Below are 13,522 nucleotides of genomic sequence, written 5' to 3' on the forward strand. Positions count from 1 at the left end.
CAGGATTTCCCTGCCTCAGGTACCAAAAGGTGTGAGGCACCCATTCAGCCCCCAGGTCCCCTACAGAGTGTACCCAGGAGCCTGCGGCTTCCTGGTCAAGCACCTTTTTTCATGAACCACCACTGAGTGCCAAGTCTGAGCCAGGAAACGCGGCAAGTGGTGAGGGCCAGCAAAGACCTCTGCCCTATGGTGCCTCCGTCCTAATGGATGAGGCAAATGATGAAACAAGATAAGCAAGCAAAAAAAGCCTTGGCTGGTATGGCTCAGTGGATTGAGCACTGGCCTGCAAAGAGAAAGGTCACTGGTTCAGTTCCCTGTCAAGGCACATGCCTGGGTTGTGGGCCAAGTCCCCATCTGGGGGCAAACAAGAGGCAACCGGTTAATGTTTCTCTCAAGCATCGACGATCGATGTTTCTCTCCCTTTCTTTCTCCTTTCTCCTCTCTCTGAAAACAAATAAATAAAATATTTAACTAAAAAAAAAAGATAAACAAGCAAAATATCTGGTCCATTAGAGAGGCGTGATCAGTGCTAAAGAGATTGAAGCAGGGAAAGGGGACAGGAAGTGTTTGTTGAGTGTGGTATTTTAGATTCAGCGCTAACAGGAAACAGGAAGTGTGAAGGCTCTGGCTGGGATTGTGCTTTGCTGGGCTGTGGGAACACTGGAGGGGTCAGTGTGACCGAAGGGGAGTGGGGGTGGGGAGTGAGACCAAAAGGCGTAAGAAAACAGATCTGTAGGCTCTTAGGAGTCCTGGTTTACTCCTGCTATTCTGTAATTATGCATAGGGTCCATTCTCATTCTTGGGTCTTGCCAGAAATGGAAAAATTATATGATCGCCCTACGTTGTAAAGCCTGTGGCTTTTATTTATTTATTTTTAAAGATTTTTATTTCTTTTTAGAGAAAGAGGAAGGGAGCGAGAAAGAGAGGGAGAGAAACATCAATCAGTTGCCTCTCTCATGCCCCCCGCTGGAGACCTGGCCTGCAACCCAGGCAGGTGCCCTGACCGGGAATCGAACCAGTGACCTCTGAGTTTGCAAGATGACAACCAACGCCTGAGCCTCACTAGTCACGGCATAAAGGCTATGGCTTTTATACAGTACCTGGGACCACCATTTAGGCCACCTCATATTATACCTGTATTCATATAAATAACGTTATATACGGTTCCATGTTACACGTGCATATATACTATATAATATTGTGAATAACTTTATAGGTATCTATATAATAGATAGACTTGTGCATAGGCATACATAGGTATGGTAAGCTGAATAAGGGCCTCCAAAGATGTCACAGCCACATTCCCAGAACGTGTGAATACGTCACGTTACATGGCAAAAGAGACTTTGCAGGTGTGACTTGTTGGGGTGATCCTGGTTATCTGAGTGAGCCCTAAATACAGTCATAAGAGTCCTTAGGAGAGGACAGTAGCAGGTTCAGAGTCAGAGGAGACGGGAGGGACGGCGGAAGCAGGAGCCAAAGTCATGTGGCCACAGTCTAAGGAATGCAGGGGGTCTCGACAAGCTGGACAAGGCAAGAAAAGGGATTCTCTCCTGGAGCCTCTGGAAGGAACACAATCCTGCTGACACCTTGATTTTAGCCCAGTGCAAGTCCACAAGTCCAAACCCACTTAGGACTTCTAACCTCGAGAACTGTAAGAGAGTAAATCTGTGTTGTTTTAAGCCACCAAGGGTTTGGTAATTTATTAAGAGCAGACATAGAAAATGAATATCGTAGGGTACCCATGGGTCCAGATCTCTCTGTCTGATAATTATCCTCCACAGTACTGCAAACACACACACTCACACAAAGGGTCTACGTATTTGTCTTCCCATCTCTGCCCAAAATATGGCCCTGCATACCCCAGGCCCAGCAGCTCAATACATCTGAGACTGTGGGCCCCCACTAAAGCTGACTACAATCTTTTCCTGGGGGCGGGGAACTCTTATGGAAGACTAGAACTAGGGTTTCCCTTAAGCCCAGCCGAAAGCCAGCACCTCTACAGACCAGGTTTGCGGGGGCTCGTTCCCAGCCCTGAGCTCCGAATCCGGGCGCACAGACTGCGAGCTTCCCAAACAACCTTGCCTGGGTATTTTGCTTCAAGAATCCCCCTCCTCTGCACCTGGTAGGACCCAAGGAAGATTCTACGAGATACAGGGGAGTGTTGAGGGGGTTTTGTTTGCACAGGAGTGGCCATGTGGAGAAAAAGTAAATGGGGAAACTGAGGCCAAGACAAGGAGTGCGGTGGGCCAAAGGCTGCGTGGGTCAGATATCAGGAGCGAGAACCCAGGGCTCCAGTAAGTCACGGCGTGGAGGCTCACAGGAAGGGGAAAAAGGCCGGCAGCTGCGGGACCAGCGAGCACAACCTGCAAAGGCGGGGGGCGGGGCAAGAGGGGGGCGGAGTCCCTAAGGGGAGGGGTCTGACCGGGAGCGGCCCGCGCACGGGTACGGAGGCGGGGCTTAGCTGGGAGAGGCCGAAAGGCCTAGAACAGGGGCGGAGTCTGAGGTGGCGGGAAGGGGTAGAGTGTAGAAAAGGGCACGGAACAGGGGTGTGGGCGGGGTCCGTTGGAGGCGGGGCCAGACCTGGGCAGGGCGCACGTGAGGGGCGGGGCCGACCGCGGTATCCCGCCGAGTGGGAAGGGCTTAAGAGCCTGACTTCAGAGTTGGGCAAAAGCCTCATCTCCAGCTACGAAGCCGGGTGGGTGCACCGGAAATTTCCAGAAGAGAGCTGCGTATTTCCGGTCAAGATGGCTGCGCCCACTAGAGTCAGGTGCGGGCGACTCTGTCTTCAGTAGCTGTGGCGACTGGAGGCTCGGGGAGGTGAGGTCCGCCCGTCTCTGTCTGCCTTCTTCGCAGAGGAGGGAGGAGATTCGTTGATGTGACGACCCAAGGAGGGGCTTGTTGCTTTGGAGGCGGGACAGTGGTGTTGCTAAGAGACGAGGATGCAAGCACTGAAGATAGGGGAGGGGGGTTGCTAGGTTGCTAGGGAGAGTGGGTGGGGCCTGTTGCTAGGGAGGAAGGCGGGGCTTGTGGCTTTGGGGAAGGGTCCGGATGGTTTGAAGGAAGGAAAGGGGGCCGTGATTAAGGTGGGTGTGGGCAGAGTAGTTCGGTGTCATGGTGGGGTACCGAACTCCCCTAAAACGCCGCCTTCTCAGCAGACCCCCTGGAGTCGACCCGCCAGGACGGCAGAGCTACTTCCGCGGTGACCACCTCCTACCCCCAGCACGTTCTCCCCTTCTTCACAAACAGCCCATGGCGGACCACGGCTCGGGGGGCAGCCGCCTCCCCCTGGCGCTGCCCGCAGCCTCCCAGGGTTGCTCATCAGGGGGTGGCGGCTCCTCAGCGGGGGGCTCGGGCAATCCCCCGCCGCCGCGCAACCTCCAAGGCCTGCTGCAGATGGCCATCACGGCCGGCTCTGAGGATCCGGACCCCCCTCCAGAACCCATGAGCGAGGAGGTAAAGCGGGGGAGCGCAAGAAGCTGGGCGAGGGGTGTGGGTACAGCTACATCTTGGGAAGCATGGTTTGGGGGACTAGAAGCTGGAGTTGTCGTAGGCGGGGGACAGGAGTCTGGGTATGAGGACTCAGTAGTCGATAACTTGTGCCTGGTGGGGTTATTGTAGAGTGAATGAAGGTCAAATCTGAAAACTGCCTGAGGGGCAGATCCCTGGGTCCCATGCTGGGAAGAGGAATACCCTCGTGGGTAATTCTGTGTTGTCCAGCTGTGTGACCTTGGGTATATCACTTAGTCTCTGAGCCTCAGGGTCCTCATCTGCAAGTTGATGATAAGAATAATAATGGCCCTTCCTAGGGTAGTTCTGAAATTCTAGTTTAGGTAGGGTTCCACGCAGCATCCAGCGCATAGGCAGTGCTCCTGAAGGCAGGCCGGGTGTTCGTTCTCATTAAGAGCACAGGTTCTCTGGGCAGAGTGCCTAGGTCTGACCACAGGCTTTGGGGATGGCTGACTGTGCGATCTTGGGCAAGTCACAACCTTTCTGTGCCTCAGTTTTCACATCTGCGAAGAGGGGATAACAATAATACTATATAGGGTGGTTTTGGAGATTAATGACAGTATTTGTGATGAATGACATTTCATAAATAAGAGCAATTACAGTACAGGGATACCAGGTTGTATTGCTCTTCATGGATGTTGCCGTTTTTACAAACTGATGGCAAGACCCGCCACCAGCAAGAAGATTAGGACTCACTTCGTTGTGATACTTGCTGTCTTGCCATGATCCGGAGCTGAATCCGCAATCGCTGAGGTCGGCCTGTATACGAAAGCTTGTGCTTATCCAGTTCCATCTCTAGGACAATGAGATAGAAAACAGGCATAGAAAGAGCAGCCTCTTGCCCACATCTATCCAGGACTGTGACTGCAGAGCCCTTACGCGAGCAGTTAACACAAGGACTGGAAAAAAATAAAGAAACAAACAAAAGTTCCAGCAGCCACTTCTCAGCTCTCACCGTATCGTATGTGATGGAATAACAACAGCCTTTGATCAGTGCCCCCTCCTTGATCTCTTTCTTCATTTGGCTTCTACAGCAACGTAGCGTCCTGGTCTTCATCCTACTCGCTGGCCCTTCCTCGTTCCCCAGGCTCTGAACGATGGAGGCACCAGGATTCCTTTTATTTCCGCTCACTTCCTGTGTGGGCTCACGTCCTGTTGCGGGTTCACTCTGACGGCTCGCAAACACGTGTCCCTAGGCCAGCGGCTCTCCACCCGGGGTGGTTTTATTCACAGGGGACGTTTGGCAGTGTGTGGAGACGTTCTTGGTTGTTGCAAACGGGGGGCCTGTGCCACTGGCATGGAGCAGGTGGCGGTCAGGGATGCTGCCCAGCCTCGGACAGGGCACGGGACGGCCCCTGCCACAGAACTGTCCCGCGCTCCAGCTCTCCAGGTGGAGGCCGGGCCTCCTCTCTGAGCTGCAGGCAGCCTGAGGTCCATGTCTTACCTTGGGTGTGCAATCGATCCCTCAAATGACACGTCAAAACACGAGCTCTCATCCATTGCTGCTGCCCCACACCTGCTCCTGTGCCATTGTCCTCCCCATCTCCTTCTAGTGACCAAAACCAAGGAGTCCTGCTCTCTCTGTCCCCTTCCCATAGCCTCTCTTGCCGTAGATCTAGTGACTAGACAAGAGTCTGTCAGTAGAAACGAAGCTCAACAGATAAATGTTGACTGAAGGAATGGTTAGCTCTGATACTGGCAATTATTATTAGTGACTTAAAAAAAAGAAAACAAACAAACAAAAAAGACATTCACGAATTACTTTTTTGACTGATTCCCGATGAATTGATTGACGCCCCCCTGCCTCCTCCCGCAGAGGCGCCAGTGGCTGCAGGAAGCCATGTCGGCCGCCTGCCGGGGGCAGCGGGAGGAGGTGGAGCAGATGAAGAACTGCCTCCGTGTGCTGTCGCAGCCTGCGCCCTCCCCGGCCGGCGAGGCCGACCTGGCCGTGGACCAGCAGGAGCGCGAGGCGGCCCTGGAGCTGCTGGCCGACCTCTGTGAAAACATGGACAACGCTGCAGGTACGGCCTGGCGGGCGCCCCAGCCTCAGGGGCCTGCCCCCTCTGCGCCTGGTCCCCCTCTCTCTGGCCTTTTTCGCAGCTCCCGCCCTGTGCGGCTCCCCCTCCCCCTTTGTCTCGGCTTCCTCTCCAGCCTCCCAGCCTCCGGCCGCTCCCCTGTCCAGTCGGGCTCTGGTTCCGGCCCCAGGTGGGACTGCCCAGTCCCCGGTGCCACCAGGAGCAAGGATGGCACCTTCTGTCCCCTCAGCACCGCCAGCCTGTGACAGGTGCCATCCACTGCCTCCCTGACACACCTGCAAACTGGCCATTCCACCCTGGTCTGCAGGGAGTCCACTGCCACTCCCTAGAGTGAGAGAGAGGAGGCCTCCCCGAGGGGGCACTTTTGGTCAGAGACCCGGTGCGAGGACGTGAGCTGTGAGATTAGCTCTGGCAGGAGCAGCCGGTGCAAAGGCCCTGAGGTGGGAACGTCCCGGGCCTGTGCAGGAGCGGCAGGCGGCCAGCCCGGCAGCGCGGAGCCGGTGAGGGCGAGGGGTCGGAAGGCCGTGTTGCAGCCCACGTTGAACTTCATCCCTTTTTGTGGCGAATTCTCCAGTGTATGGGTCGCACACGCCGACAGGCATCTGGGCCGCGTCCCCCTTGGCTGTTCTGAGTAATGGCTGCTCTGATCAGGGGTGCGCAAGTGCGGCCGTCTGAGTGTGTGTGTAGGGGTGTGTGTAGGCGTGGTCATTGGGCAGCTCTGCGTTTAACTTTTTCACCAAGACCACCGCTTTATTTGCACAGGCAGGCGGTGGGCCGGGGTTTGCTGCCTGCGGTCCAGTGCGAGGTGCTCCCACGGGGGAAGCGCCGATTGTCACGAAGATCGGGGGGTCCGTGCTGGCATTTCACGGGCTGGAGCCTGGGCCCCTCACCCCCCAACTGCTAACATTATTGAGACACACGGACCTCGGAGGGACCCCTGGCTGGGTGCTGGAGCGAGCCCGCACTTGTTGGCAGGCCCCCCGGTGTCATCAGCCTGCCCCTGCGGCCCTCCGGTGTATTTAGTGTTCTGCTCTCGCTGCCGTGACGAAGGACCACAGGCTGGGCAGCTGAAACAGCAGACCCTGATTTTCTCACAGTTCTGGAGGCTGGACGTCCAAGATGAAGGGGTCAGCAGGGTTGGCTGCTTCTGAGGCCTCTCCTTGGCTTTCAGAAGTCCGTGTCCCCTCCTGTGTCCTCAAACGGTCGTTCCTCTGTGTGTATCTGTGTCCTTATCTCTTATAAGAGCACCAGTCATACTGAGTTGGGGTCAATCCTGTGATGTCATGTCACCTCATTGCCTATTGTAAGGCCCCAGCTCCAGATACAGCGCATTCTGAAACACTGAGGGGTTAGGGCTTCAACCCCTAAGTTGATGAATTTGGGGGGCACACAGCTCAGCCCATCACTCTGGCTCTCCCCTCCTCTCTCTGCGGCACAGACTTCTGCCAGCTGTCGGGCATGCACCTGCTGGTGGGCCGGTACCTGGAGGCGGGGCCCGCGGAGCTGCGGTGGCGGGCGGCGCAGCTCATCGGCACGTGCAGCCAGAACGTGGCGGCCATCCAGGAGCAGGTGCTGGGCCTGGGCGCCCTGCGCAAGCTGCTGCGGCTGCTCGACCGGGACCTCTGCGACACGGTGCGCGTCAAGGCCCTCTTCGCCATCTCCTGTGAGTGTCCCCGGGGGCTGCTGGGGAGGGGCCTGCGTCCCAGGGGGCCGGAGCTGGCCCTAGAGTCGGGCCGGTAGGGATCTACTTGGGCGCGGAAGGAGAGGGGCCTCATTTGTTCATTTATCGGCAGTTCCTGCCGGGGATCCATGCTGGGTGCTGGGAACAGGGCGCTGAGCTCGCCAGCCCCCTGCTAATCAGAGCGCCCGATCCTGGTGGCCCAGGAAGGCCTCTCAGCTCGAGTGCGCGGTGCCCACCAGGGTCCTCAGCCCCGGCCCTGCTGACATCCCTGGTCCGGGGAGGCCAGGTCGTCGAGCGGCACCCGTTAGAGGTACCAGTGGCTCTCACCCGGGCTGCCTCCGGGGCACAGGTGCCAGGTGGGGACGGGGAGGATGCTAACACGTGTGGGGCTTCTCTCTGGGCCGGGGCCTGTTCGGGGGTTAACGTGTTTAGCCCCCCCCCCCACACCCTCTGAGCCCACGTGCGGCAGAGGCCAGGCCAGGGGGCCTAAGTGACAGCCCAGGGCGCCCGCCAGGACGCGCGGAGCTGGGGTTCGAGCCAAGCCGCGTCCACAGTGTGCCGGGCCCTCTTCTATCTCAGTGTGCCGGGCTGGGAGCTGGTTTCACCGTTCCTTTTTTTTTCTTTTATTAATAGCTTTATTGAGAGAGGATTCACAGGCCGTACAATTTATCCTTTTTAAGTACACGATTTAGTGCTTTTAGTGTATTTACAAGGTTATGCAGCCATCACCGCTGCCTGATTCCAGACCATTTCATCACCCCCAAAAAGAAACCCTGTACCTAGGAGCGGTCCCCCCCGCCCCTCCCACCAGCCCCTGGGAACCACCGATCTGCTTATCGTCTCTGTGGATTTGACTGTTCTGGATGCTTCCTGTAAATGGAATCACTCCACATGTGTCCCGTGTGACTGGCTTCTCTGGCTCAGCCTCGGTCTCTAAGGATCATCCGCATTTATAGCAGGTGTCAGTGCTTCATCCCTTTTTATGGCCGAATCCTGTTCCGTTTGTGGAGGGGCCACGTTTAGTTCATCTGTTCACCAGTTGGACATCGGGGTTGTTCCTACTCTTTGGTTCTTGTAAGTGATGCTGCTGTGAACAGGTGTGGACAAGTGTTTGTGCGGACAGTAGTTTGGACTTTTCTTGGGTGTTTACACCTACGGGTGGGGCGGCTGGGCCGTGCGGCAGGTCTGTGTTTGTTTGAAGCTTGAGGAAAACCCGCCGCCTCTAGTCACTGCACCTCGACGCCAATCGTGCACGGGTTTTCCGCAGCTGGGCACTGTCTGGAGGGGGCACAGACTTCTCAGGCTGAGGTCTGTCCCACGAGGCGGCGCCTGCTTCAGGTACCAGCCGCAAGCCTGGGCCTCCCGTGCTTCTGAGTGACCCGCGAACCCTCTCCTTGGGTTCCATGATTTGCTAGAATGCCCCACCCAGGTCTGGGAAATAGTGACTTCCGTGTAGTGGTTTATTAGTAAAGGATGTGGTAAAGGACACAGATGAATGGTCAGATGAAGAGGTACATAGGGCAAGGTCTGGGAGGGTCCTGAGCCCCTGTCCCCGTGGAGTGTGGGTGTGTCACCCTCCTGGTATGTGGATGTACATGTTCATCAACTTAGAAGTTCTTCGAACCCCCTCGTTTAGGGATTTTGTGGAGGCTTCGTCGCATAGGCAGGACAGATCATTGATTCCATTTCTAACCTGGCTCCCTTCTCTGGAGGATGGGGGGCGGGGCGGGGAATTTCTAGTTGTTAATCGCAGATTGGTCTTTCTGGTGACTGGTCCCCTCCAGGAGCCCACCCAGAGTCACATTATTAGAAGAAAGGATGATCCTATCACCAGGAGGTCTCAGGGATTAAGGGACTTGGTGTCAGGAGTGGGGGACAGAGACCAAATATTTATTATGTCACCTGGGAGAAGAATGGGGAGGGGTTGGGTAGGAGGAGATTCTGGGAGGGAGGGAGGAATTCTGGCAAGGGTGAGGGGACGAGTCTTGGAGGAGGTGGCATTTGGAAAGTCACATCCAAAACTGGAAGACAGGTGGACAGACAGTCCAGGGGCACCCTGGCCAAGAGGGCAGACAGAGGGGTTTGGTGCCCCCGAGGTGCCGAGGGCCAGAGCCGGGTTGGGGAGGGATGGGGCAGAATTTTCTTCAAATAGCGTGCATTAATTGTATCTCAATAAAAATACACTTAAAAAAGATAATGCGCCCTGGCTGGTGTGGCTCCGTGGATTGAGCGCCGGCCTGCAGACCCAAGGCTTGCTGGTTCAATTCCCGGTCAGGGCATGTGCCTGGGTTGAGGGCCAGGCCCCCGGTTGGGGGCGTGCAAGAGGCAGCCGATCGATGTTTCTCTCACTCATCAATGTTTCTCTCCCTCTTTTTCTCCCTCCTCTCCCCTCTCTCTAAAAAATAAATAAAATCTAAAAAAAAAAGATAATGCCTGTGAAGCACAGGCCCATAAAAATTGATGACGGTGGTGATGGTGCTGATGGCGGTGATGGTGGTGTTTATGTTGACGGTGATGGTGACGATGGTGGTGCTGGTGATGGCGGTGATGGCGATGATGGCGGTGATGTGACCATGGTGGTGATGGTGACCATGACCTTTGGGCCCATCCTCTCTCCCCTCCTACAGGCCTGGTCCGGGAGCAGGAGGCCGGGCTGCTGCAGTTCCTCCGGCTGGACGGCTTCTCTGTGTTGATGCGGGCCATGCAGCAGCAGGTGCAGAAGCTCAAGGTGAAGTCGGCGTTCCTGCTGCAGAACCTGCTGGTGGGCCACCCGGAGCACAAAGGTGGGGCAGCCGGGACCGGGCCTGGGGTGGTCCTGGAGGATGGATGGTGGGGGATGGGAGGGCACAGAGGGCGGTGGCGAATGCCGCTCTGACCCCTGAGGCTCTTCCCTCAGAGACCCTGTGCTCCATGGGGATGGTCCAGCAGCTAGTGGCCCTCGTCCGGACAGAACACAGCCCCTTCCACGAGCACGTGCTCGGAGCCCTGTGCAGGTGCGCTGGGGCCGCAAGAGAATGAGTTCTGGGGTGGGAATGGCACCGCCGGGCTCTGGCCCCCGCTCTCCTGGGACCCAGGAGTCTGTGGCTTCCCCCCGGGGCAGACCGGTCCTTTCTGAGCCTCAGTGTCCTCCCCTGTAAGGGGAGGGACATGGCAGCCCACCGAGGAGGGGGAGAGGCTCTCTTTGACATCCCCACCCCACACAGTATAAGCAGATTAGCGCCTGAAAAACTGGTGGGATGGAGCAGCCCAGCGAATGGGAGGCAGCTTCCTGTGCGGAGTCGGCTGCAGGCCAGGCTCTGTGTTAGGCGCCCTGTTTTGTGCAAGTCCCTGGGATGGGCTGGGGCAGCATGAGATCAGTGGTGCAGGTGGGGAAACGGAGGCCCCACGTGGGGAACTGTCTGTCCCCGGCTCCCTGGTAGCCTGGGCAGTGGGGCTGTGTAGAGGGAGGTACCAAGGACTGCTCTCCTGTCCCTGCAGCCTGGTGACGGACTTCCCCCAGGGCGTGCGGGAGTGCCGGGAGCCAGAGCTGGGCCTGGAGGAGCTCCTGCGGCACCGGTGCCAGCTGCTGCAGCAGCACGAGGAGTACCAGGTGGGGCTGGCGGGCAGGCCGGGGCGGGGCCTGGGGCTGCGGGGAGGCCCCGCCCCCTCCCTGCCCCCAGGTCTCTGTGGTCTGTTCTCCAGGCTGTGTGTGTTTCATTCACCCGTTTCTGTCATCGCCCATTCAGCAGTCACAGCTGCCACCTCCCGTGGGCCTCGTGCTGTCGGCAGGGAGAAGGGGGAAATCTGAGTTTCTTAAAGGGTTAACAAACTCATTTAATTATTACCCAGATTATTTACAGCATATTCAAATATTTAGAAATTAAATATTAGGTCAAGAAATAACAAGTATATGATTAATAGCCCTGGCTGGTGTGGCTCAGTGGATTGAGCGCTGGCCTGCAAACCAAAGGGTCTCTGGTTCGATTCCCAGTCAGGGCACATGCCTGGGTTGCAGGCCAGCTCCCCAGTGGGGGGCACGCAAGAGGCAGCTGCACACTGATGTTTCTTTCCCTCTCTTCCTCCCTCCTTTCCCCTCTTTCTAAAAATAAATAAAACCTTTGAAGATATAAACCAAGTATATTATAAATTGCAACCAACTATTTAACTGCATAAGTAACAAATATGTGATAAGTAACCCATTAGATATTTAATTAGTTAAGTAACAGTGGTAAAATTCACTACCTAGTGGGAAAAATAAGTAATAAATCAGTCATAACTCATTAGATATTTAATTATATAGGTATTAAGTAACAAATAAGTGATAAATAGCTCAGAGATTCAAAATGATAACAAGTCACAGATAAATGAAAAACAACCTGTCCCAAGCCACCCAGTACCTCTCCCAGTTCGTGTGGTTTTCCTGAGGTAGTCTGTGCACAAACAAGCACATGTGCCTATAAATTCCGTTCCTCTTCCTCACTCCATGTCCTGCCAAAGCAGCCTGTGCTGACCGCCCCTGCGCTTCTTGCCACATCCCCTTTCCTAGCAGTTCCGCAGCACATGGGTGCGCGCTCTGCCCTCTCCCCCTGTACCAGTGCCCAGCAGGGCGCGCCTCGCCTGTCACTGCCCTTCTTGAGGGACATGCAGGCTCTCTCAGGCACTAACAGCACTGCTAAACAAATAACCTTTCACACATGTTACTTTACATGCGTGAGTATGTCTGTAGAACAAACTTCTAGAAGGGGAGAGGCCGAGGTAAGGTATAATAAAGGTGAAATTACAGGGTTAAGAGTCATTTCATTCACTGCTGCCAAGTTGCTCTCTCTGGAGGGCGAAGTGGTCCACAGTGCAGCCACAGGGGTGCCCCACATCCTGGCCAGGACAGCGCGGCCTCAGATCATTGGACCTTTTTTCAAGCTGATTGGTGACTCTGCTTTATTTCTCCCCTGAGTGAAGTTAGGCATTTATTTTCCTTTCTTGTTAACTGTTCATCAATATCCTTTGCTCGTTAGCTATTGGGTGGTGGTTTCTGCAGTTGATTTAATTATTAACCCTGTTATCCTGTGTGATGAGTCACAATTGGTTTTCTTTCATTTTTGTTTCTGGCATCATTTTGCTGTGCACACTCTTTTTACGTTTATGCGGCCCAACCTGTCAGTGCTTGCTGTCTTGGTTTCTGGAGCTTGTATCCGTGGAAGGGGGTTTTAGGTAGGGACAGTAGGGGTGAGTTGTGTTTGGGAGTTAGAAAGAGCCCAAGGATGTGAGGACAGGCCAGCGGGGTGTGGTCAGAGGCCGGGAGACCCCGGGGTTTAGTTCAGTAGTCCAGGTGCAGGTGAGAAGAGAGACAGAGTTCTGGGTCTGAGCAGAGGTCGCAGAACCATGGGAGGCTCCTGGGGTCGACAAGGGCCCGGGAGGGAAGAGGCACTGTCTCTGGGCGCAGGGTGTGTTGGAGGCAGGGGCCGGCCTGTGCACTCAGGGCCCCCGCCCTTGCCCCCAATCCAGGAGGAGCTGGAGTTCTGCGAAAAGCTGCTACAGACCTGTTTCTCCAGCCCAACGGACGACAGCATGGATCGGTGAAACCCAGTGGCTTCTGACCCCCTTTCTGTGGGAACCCTAGGCCTCCTGCTTCCCTCCCAGCCCTGAGGCCCTCGCCCAGAGGAGGGCAGGGCCTCGCGGGTGCCTGGCCGGGGCGTGCCAGCCCATCTCCGCTCAGCTCCCCAGAGGGGCGCTGAGAAAGGCACCAGCCCCTTGGACCCCACCTCATTCCTCACTCCATTCTCCCTTATGTGTCCACACTGTCTTCCAATAAAGCTGTTTCTCCTCCTCTTCCGCTGCTGCCTTTGTCACCTCTGGAGGGTGCCTGCGGAGGAAAGAGCCACTGGAGGGGTCGGCTGTGGGCGGCACCGGGGAATAATAGAAGTGTTGCTCTCTAAAACCTAGAGTCGCTGTTCCCTTCCATTCTCCCTCCCTCTCGAGAGGGAGTGTGGGGCACACCCACTCCCTTTCCTGGCCATCCATCCTCTCTGATCTCTCCTCCATTTGGGGTCACCCTCACATTAGATTTTCCTGCCCCCAGGCCTAAAGTGGAAGCCACCTTCTTTCCCAGCATACCGTGCGGGACACATCATGTGACTTCAGCCTCACCAATCAAAGCTCGCCACAGCTGCCCGCTGGGGCGCCACGACAGCAGTTGGGAGCACGTGCACCAGAGGCTGTAGGCGCTGCTAGTGTGTCGGTGGCGGCGGCGGCGGCCATTACTGGCTGGGCATGGGTTCGTTCACACCTGAAATGCACCAAGCTGTCTCTCCAGTCTTCT

The 13,522-nt window shown here is 56.1% G+C and overlaps 1 protein-coding gene across 2 annotated transcripts; it reads left to right on the plus strand.

Moving 5' to 3' along the window:
• The first annotated feature begins 2,624 nt into the window (after positions 1-2,624).
• Positions 2,625-13,386, plus strand: HSPBP1 (HSPA (Hsp70) binding protein 1). 2 transcript variants are annotated; one of them, XM_054588337.1, is made up of 8 exons: positions 2,625-2,820; positions 3,159-3,456; positions 5,327-5,531; positions 6,985-7,209; positions 9,855-10,010; positions 10,124-10,220; positions 10,705-10,816; positions 12,709-13,386. In XM_054588337.1, exons 2-8 carry the CDS (start codon positions 3,253-3,255, stop codon positions 12,781-12,783), a joined length of 1,074 nt encoding a protein of 357 aa, XP_054444312.1. In that variant the 5' UTR covers positions 2,625-2,820; positions 3,159-3,252; the 3' UTR covers positions 12,784-13,386. The 2 variants fall into 2 exon arrangements, with proteins under 2 accessions (XP_054444312.1, XP_054444311.1); XM_054588336.1 differs by lacking the exon at positions 2,625-2,820 and having other exon boundaries at positions 3,115-3,456.
• The last annotated feature ends 136 nt before the right edge of the window (positions 13,387-13,522 follow it).

Source organism: Pteronotus mesoamericanus, unplaced genomic scaffold (genome assembly GCF_021234165.1).
Source record: "Pteronotus mesoamericanus isolate MK-2021 breed Mesoamerican mustached bat unplaced genomic scaffold, CSHL_Meso_final scaffold_128, whole genome shotgun sequence".
In the NCBI taxonomy this organism is placed as follows: domain Eukaryota; kingdom Metazoa; phylum Chordata; class Mammalia; order Chiroptera; family Mormoopidae; genus Pteronotus; species Pteronotus mesoamericanus.